We start from the raw sequence: 8,341 nt of genomic DNA, 5'->3' as shown, positions 1-8,341 counted from the left end.
CACCGAGTGTAGTCGGGAGTCAGGAGTAGTTGGGAGTCGGACACCGAGGGTAACTGGGAGTCAGGAGTAGCTGAGAATCGTACACCAAACATAGCCAGGAGTCGGGAATAGATGGGAGTCGGACATCGAGTGTAGCCAGGAGTTGGGAATAGTTGGGAGTTAGACACCAAATATAGTCGAGAGTAGCTGGGAGTCGAACATCGAGTGTAGCCGAGAGTCGGGAATAGCTTGGAGTCAGACATCACGTGTAGCCAGAAGTCGGACCCTTATTGACACCACATTCCATTCTGATTTGATCATTGACCTTTTTAACCATGTGGAAAATACTTATGGATCATGCATGCTATGAGATTAGAAGATGCTTCTTCTCTAAATCAGACTTTAGTGTTGCCTATTTAGTTCAGTCCATAGTAGCCGAGTGAACTTTCTTTTATTTCTAAAGCATGCCTTTCCACATGTTACAGGTGAATGTTCTCCGTTCAATGAGACCATTGCAATTGGAAAATGTAGTCATTGGACAATACAAGAGCCACACAAAGGGTGGAGTGACGCATCTTGGATACACAGAGATAAGACTGTCCCTGAAGGGAGCCTTACCCCAACATCTACTGCAGCTGCGCTTTTCATAGATAATAAAAATAATAATCTAGTTAATTTCATTGACTGTTTTTTATAGATAATAAAAATGATAATCTCAATTAATGTCATTGACCGTTTTTCACAGATAAAGCAAGATGGGATGAGGTTGTCCTTCCTAATGAAAGCTGGTAAAGCATTGCATACCAAACGGTAGGTTGCAAATGCCATTATGCATTTCTAGGTACTCGTTTCCACTCTCGTGTAAACATCAGCATATATAGTGACACAATTTGGTATTCTTGAAAATTCTATTTGCAGAGCGGAGATTAGGGTTCAGTGTCGACATGTCCCTGGCAATCTCTACAAGCAAAATTTTGGCACCGATAACAAGCTACCAATGAACTTGTCATCAGGGTCCAACCTTGCAATCTCTACTTAAATATTAATAACAAGGTTCCAGGCTTGGGCATGAGACCGGACCGTGGTAATCTGAATCTTCTACACTCATCATCAAGTTACATAAGTAAATGAATTTTCGAAAAAAGTTACATAAGTAAATGAATTCTCTTTCCGAAGAGATATTTTGCCAACGACTTAAAATGCGTATTTCCTCATTACCTTCAAAACATAAGGCCTACTTTACTAATTGTGCCATGAAAATCATGAATTTATTCTCTTTTTTAAACTTTAGGACATTTTAATTAAACATTTAAAATTTTAGTGTCAAAACAAATTAAGTAATATGGAAGAAAAACATATGTACAACATTTTATAATTAAAAAAAAAACAATTGATGCTTGTTATGATATATATCAATTATAAAAAGGCACCCTTTACCAGTAAAGGGTCAATATTCTTAACTAGGATATCTTTTATCCCACTTTAACTACTTCCTCCAGCCTGGTTCCACCTCAACTCATCTACCTTGGAAACGGGCTCCTCTTCTCACCCAACATTAAAATCCATCAACTACACAAGCAAATTACCCAATCGATCTCAACAATTAAAATCGGTGAACCCTTCACACTCTCATTTTACCTACTTCAACTGAACTAAATCAGTTCAAGCAATTGCTACCTGAAAGCCACAATTGAACCAAAATCCAAATCTGGACTCCTGCAGCCTCATTCTAGCGCTAAGCTTTTATAATCTGCTATAACTTACCATAACAATTACAAATAAAATAGACAAACTATTGCACACTTAGCGCAACTAAGTTATTGCAAACTTATTCTTAAAAATTACTTGCAACTTTCAACTTTAGGACAAAAAACAAATGCTCGTCACGGAAGGCCATAGCTCAATACCTCAAATGCCACTGCAACTTGCTACCTATAATCATGGAAATTTATCTGAAAAAACACACCTAGCAATCATTAAAATTTAACGTCATCAGCCATCAATAAGGAAACTTGATTTTTTTTTTTTTAAAGGATAAACTAGGTTCAGATAGAAAAGCACAAGAAGCCAACGATGCTGATGATACAATCCTTACGTCAAACATAGGTCTACTTGATCACAACAAACTAACGATGCTGATGATACGATCCTTAAGTCAAACATAGGTCTACTTGATCACAACAAACTAACGATGCTGATGATACAATCCTTATGTCAAACATAGATCTAATTGATCAAACAGGTGGCCCTGCTGTAATCCAGCCGTTGAGACGGAACATGTCATTGAGCACACAAAAGCTCCCCTGAGGTGTCGGAACCAGTTGAAACGTCTACAAAAATAAGCCCCATTAATTAGCAAGTCATTGATTAATTAGAGAATGGAACATACAAATAGAGATTAATTTTAAAAACCAAAGGATCTAACAATTACCACTATAATCAACTAAAAGTAACAATCAAGAGCTAGGTTTGATGTTTTAAAACATTCTTCAATGTATAATCCATCAGAATCGAAGCAACTAGGAGTGTTTAACATCTCAGGAATTGAAAATATTGCAAATGCAACCAAATTCATAGATCTAACAAACAAAAGCGGAACAGCTCTTCAACAAATTTCTATAATCAAGTGATATAAACAAATTGCAGAATTTTATGCACGGGTAAATCTCAAATCAAACGCAAATTGAAAGATCAATGTAAAACATGACATGGACACAGAAAGCAACATAGGAAAACAGAGCAGCAGGTCAAAACACATCTATTGAACTGAAGAAAAGTCATCACATTGCGTATGCTAACAATCACGAAATTGGTTACTAATTATATAATTACCTGATGCTCTGTGCATTTATATTAGTCATAAGCATTCATGACAAACTGCAATAACAGAATCTCTGTAATTAAGCAATTGGCTGAAACTAGTCAAAATAAATTCAGATAAATCATTATAATCTAAAAAACAGAATATATGGTCATCCCAATCATGTGGACCAGGCATTCCACTTAAGAAATGTTGTTCCCAAATTATTTCATTTGGTAATTTGAATCATGACAAACTTTGATCCCTTTTGAGTATTGTTCATGTGGACCATCTGTGAATTTATTCATAACATGCAAGCTATCTCTTACGAGCATTTTGTAATTAGGCACATTGCTCCCAAAGTAACGGAAGGTTAGGTAGAAATCCTAAGTAACGAAAGTATCCTAAGATGGAAGATAATTATTGCAGATATGAACTAGACCTTGACAGCATGTAAGATGGAATGATCGTAACTGTGTGTCAAACTCCATGGTTCTAAAAGTCCCTGTTTGAACAACATGCAATAAACGATTGAACGAAAATTTTAAGAACTACAGTCAAGTCATTGAGAATGTGAAAATGATTTTCATAACTTTAGATCATTATCTTTAACAATAGTACTAAATAAGCTAACAAATCATACACAAGAAATTTCAAAAAGTGTATGCAAATGGTATATACTGAACCCAAAACATAACTCATGTGTGTTATGTGGAGGCATATTAATGTAGCGGAAGCTATTGATACCGCTTTATTTGAACTCGAGTCGAAAACAATCTTCTGAGGACCTACTGATTCTACATACAATAGACAACCAAAACCTTAAAGTTATGGAGAAAAGACGGCTAAAAATCTTATTGATCCAAAAACTAATTAAAAAACAACTAAATAGATATTTAAATACTTTTAAAACCCTAAATCTACAAAAGACAAAAATACCCTCAAAACTCTAACTCGGTAAAAGATTAAAAAAATCTAAAATTCTTCAAGACATCCGAAAAGGGATCAAACGATGTTTTTTTTGGCTTAAAACAGGGTTGTTACACCTGATAACCAATTGTATATCTCTGAATGAGCTTCGATTTAAGATATTATAAGTCCCATGATTTATCTTTTGTCAAAAGTCATGGTCACTAAAAGCTTCCGCATTATTCTCTCTAGAGTAGAGAAAATTAGCCCTCAAATTATTGGCACATCATCATCAGAAGAGACAAGAAGCAAATACTTCACATTAAACGTAGCGGCAGTGCGAATATGACTAGGTAACTTCAAATGATAGACATTGGGATTTATCTTCACAACAATATAGACATGACCAATTTTTTTTAATAATAATTTGGTGTATTCCTTAGTTAAAACTGGCCACACAATATCTCCAACATCAAACTCCAAGTGTCGGTACATTTGATCTGCAGCGTACCTATACTTGGAATTAGAGATAAGCAGATGTTCATGAATTGCTTTATGGACATCCTATAAGCAATTCACAAAGTAATTGTTTTACCATGGAATGCAAATTTGCTTGGCAATGACAACAAATCCGGTTGACCACGAGGCTAAGCCAGTACTGTGATTGACTGAATGTTTATGAACAAATTTCGTCCGACAGAACTTCTCATCCCAACTCTTCATGTGGTCTCCTATTAAGCAACACAACAAATGCAGCACAACAAATTATCAAATGACCTATTCACAACCTCCGTCTACCCATCTATTTAAGAATGATAAGAACTACTGAAATTCAATTGTGTATTAACCATCTTTCACAAATTGCATCAAAAATGACTAAGAAAACGAGTGTCTCAATCCAATTAAGGAACAACAAACAATGGACGTCGATAGGCCATGAAGACGATAGACATCCCAAAAGAACAATTGTGTCATATTAACTGCATTTGTAGTCTTCTTGCAAAGAATAAAATGAACCATCTTAGAAAATCTATCAACAACAACAATGATGGAATCATTACCTTGCTACGTACGTGGCAAATCAAACACAAAATCCATGTTGATATCAACCCAAGATCGAGAAGGGACATGTAAAGGATTACATGTGTATCCTGCATTAGTGGCTACTCTCTTAAAGACTTGATAGATTTTACACCTCTGCACATGCTTCTCGACGCAATGTAGGCCAAAAGTAGAAAATTTGAAACAATTGCAACATTCTATCCCTACCAGCATGACCCTCATAGTGCAAATTCTTTAATAATACGAAGAGGACAATCTGAAATGCATAACGATTACCCTTAAACATAAACCCATGCAATAAAAAAATATGTTTTCTTCTCGGCTTGAACATGCAGTATCACAGAAAAACACGGATTAGTAGCAAGCAAATCACGAAAAAAGTCAAAACATGACGCCTCAACTCATATAGTAACCAATAAGTTGTTCCTGCGACTCAAAATGTCTATCTGATTAACAACCCTTGCTTTATGTCTAACAGTGTAAGCAAGCTGCTCAAAATAAGCAACCCACCTCGAATGGCGGGGTGACAGCTTGTTCTGCTGGTGTAGGTGTCTCAACAAATCATGATCTGTGTTAAAAAAATTCCCTTAATTAATTATTTCTCAATGTTTCACTACTTACACAATGGCATAATACTCCAATACCAAATTTAGAAGCATCTGTGTGCAACTCAAAAGGTTGTGAAAAATAAGGGAACATAAGATTAACGCAATTGTTAGTCATTCCTTAATCAATCAAAAAGCTAACTCTACATCATTAATCCACTCAAACCTGCTACCCTTGATACAATATGTTATAGGCATCATAATGTTGCTGAAATAAGTAATGAAACACTTGTAAAACGATGTCAGATCGTGAAAACTCCTTGCTTCTATTAAGGACGACGGTGTGGGTCATTCTTTCACTGCTTGTACCTTAGCTTCTTTGACTTCCAAATCCGCTCCTGAAATCACATATCTCAAAAACAACACTTTTAGGGACATAAACACTTCTTCATTGCGACAAAATTATTCCAATTGCAAGACACTAAAACCTCCCTCAGAAGATGCTTTTAAGGAGTCACACTATATATTCGAATATCATCAAAATACACCATAACTAATATCCACAAAAAAAATGGTCGCAATAACTAATTTATCACACGCATAACAGTATTAAAGACATTAGACAAACCAAAAGACATCATTAGTCACTCATACAACCCCTCCCTCTTAAAAGTCATTTTCTATTCATCCTCGGGCCTAATACAAAATTGGTAATACCCACTCTTCAAATTCATCTAAACAAGGAAATTAGAAAGTGGTATTTGACAACCTTGTTGTCCACACATGTGTTGGTGCAATATCCCCTGGGTCAGGTTGACTAAGCTTGAGTTGGCTCAAACTTAAGTCTTGATGTTTGGGTTTCGATGTTTGACAATAAATAGAGATTGCAGGTGCAATCGTCCAATTGGGAAGATTGTTTGTGCAATTCCCCTCAGTCAAGGTTTGACCAGTTTGATGTGAAGAAAAAATCAAGTAGGTCAAGGTTGATCAGATACTTGACTGGGAAAGTCATAATTAGAGGTTAGGCAAAAGCAAACCCAACGGGAAGGTTAGCAGAACTTGAAAATCCAAGTGGGTCAGTGTTGACCGAACACTTGGTGATGGAAGTTCTGGTGAGTGAAGCCAGACAGATAAAAATCCTAGTGAGTGAAGCTAGGTGAAAGACCTGGTGTGTGAAGTCAGACTGTTAGAAGTCTCGGTGAGTGAAGCCAGGCCGTTGGAAAATCTTAGTGAGTGAAGCCAGGTGAAAATCCTAGTGAGTGAAGGTAGGTGAAAGACCTGGTGAGTAAAGCCAGGCAGTTGGAAGTCCCGGTGAGTGAAGCTAGGCAGATAAAAGTCCTGGTGAGTGAAGTCAAGCGCGTGGAAATCCAGGTGTGTCAAGGTTGACCAGACACCTGGTGTTGGGAAGTCCAAGTAGGTCAAGGTTGACCGAATATTTGGCACAAGAAAATCTAGATGGATCAAGGATGATCGGACATCTGGAGAAAGGAACCGGACACTTGGCACGGGACGGAAAGTCCAAGTGGATCAAGGTTAACCAGTCACTTGGCATGAGGATAAAAGTCCAAGTGGGTCAAAGGATTGACCAGACATTTGGTGAAGAAGTCACAACAGATTAACGGTGATCGGATGCTAGGCATGAGGAGTTCCAACAAGTCACGATTGACCAGATGTTGGGTTTGGGGACCCTTGAGCTTGAGTTAAGCAAGTCAAGGGTGGTCAATCGATCAGCCGATCGATTGGACCGAAGCTCAATTGATTAGCCGATCGATTGGGAGAGTGTTGCGATAAACAGCAGCCCAATCGATCAGCCGATCGATTGGGAGCCTGAATCGCGAGCAGAAGCTTTCCCAATCGATCAGCCAATCGATTGGGCAAGTCGATCGATTGGGGGCTGAAATTCTCGCACGACGCAAGAAAGGCTGAATCAATCGGGTGATCGATTCAAGCCTCCCCAATCGATTGACCAATCGATTAGGATATAACCGTTGCGCAAGTAGCGAGCGATAGACGGCTGAGATTGCGTGGATGTGACGTGACAATCGATTTAGAATAAGCTCAATCGATTGGGAGCCCTAGAAGCGTCGAGTATAAAGTCGTGACGAGCTTTCTTCTTCATAGCGCTTACACGATTCTTCACTACTAACCGTCGGACTGAGAACTTGGAAGAAAAGTGTTGTTGCACTTTCCAAAGGGTCCAGAGGCATCTTCATCAACAAGAGATCAAGCAAGAAGAGGTTTTTAATTTGTATTCTTTTATTTTCTTCTTGCGTGTGTTGTATCGTTGTGTGGGTGTTGTACAAGGCTTCTCCACCTTCGGTAGTTATTGAGAAGGAGTGTTTTTCATAGTGGAGAGTGCGTCATGTGTGGATCCTTGGATTAGTCACCTCTTCTTGAGGTGGATACCAAATAAATCTACGTGTTAGCGTTGTGAGTCTTGTTTCGAGTTCTTTTCGTTGCATATCAACAACACCAAAGCAAGCAAACGAAGCGCAACGAGCTATTCACCCCAACCCCCCCTCTAGCTACAAATTGAAACTAACAAGTGATATCAGAGTGCTCTTCATCAGAATCATCGTCAGATAGGACAAAAGCTAGAGGGAGAAGTTGATGCACCAAATTCAACAAGTTAAAAGACTTATCAAGGCTCAACTTCAAGATGGAATTCTGAAATGGACTCGGATTCGACACAAGGGTGCCTCCACCATTCACATTGATAAGCTTCGATTCTTAGAAGTCAAGAATCGAAAATTTCCCTATGATGGAGATAGAGCAATGGTTTGCTCTCATGGAAGGCTTTGAAGTTCCAACGAATTCGAAAGGCAAAATCATCAAGAAGTGCAAATAGAGAAAGAAGAAAATTCAAAGGTGCGAGGTAAATGACAAGGTAACCAAATTATTAGTTAGTTTATTGTCTAGTACTATTATGTGCAAAATTGGAATTTAAAGATGCTAAAGAGGTATAGAGCGAATTGGCCAAGCTTCATGAAGAACCCTCCACTACACCAAACCAAGAGAGATCCAAAGAGGGTGACTCATTGGAGCA

The 8,341-nt window shown here is 38.0% G+C and overlaps 1 protein-coding gene across 12 annotated transcripts in view; it reads right to left on the bottom strand.

The window, feature by feature from the left end:
- Positions 1-1,973: 1,973 nt before the first annotated feature.
- The window catches only part of LOC122019830 (nuclear transport factor 2B-like), a 33,024-nt gene continuing 26,656 nt past the window's right edge, over positions 1,974-8,341 (bottom strand). For 5 of the 12 annotated variants that reach the window (XM_042577382.1, XM_042577376.1, XM_042577375.1 and 2 more), the window contains one exon: positions 1,974-2,309. In XM_042577382.1, coding sequence (XP_042433316.1) covers positions 2,189-2,309 — 121 coding nt within the window. In that variant the 3' untranslated portion in view covers positions 1,974-2,188. Of the gene's footprint in view, positions 2,310-3,221; positions 3,285-4,749; positions 4,840-5,260; positions 5,319-5,428; positions 5,708-8,341 lie in introns of those variants that run through there. The other 7 variants (XM_042577381.1, XM_042577386.1, XM_042577384.1 and 4 more) reach the window with 5 other exon arrangements.

The sequence above is a fragment of the Zingiber officinale genome, chromosome 9A, assembly GCF_018446385.1.
Source record: "Zingiber officinale cultivar Zhangliang chromosome 9A, Zo_v1.1, whole genome shotgun sequence".
NCBI classification, from domain to species: domain Eukaryota; kingdom Viridiplantae; phylum Streptophyta; class Magnoliopsida; order Zingiberales; family Zingiberaceae; genus Zingiber; species Zingiber officinale.
The sequence above is the reverse complement of the archived record's forward strand: the minus strand, read 5'-3'. Positions and strand labels throughout refer to the sequence as shown.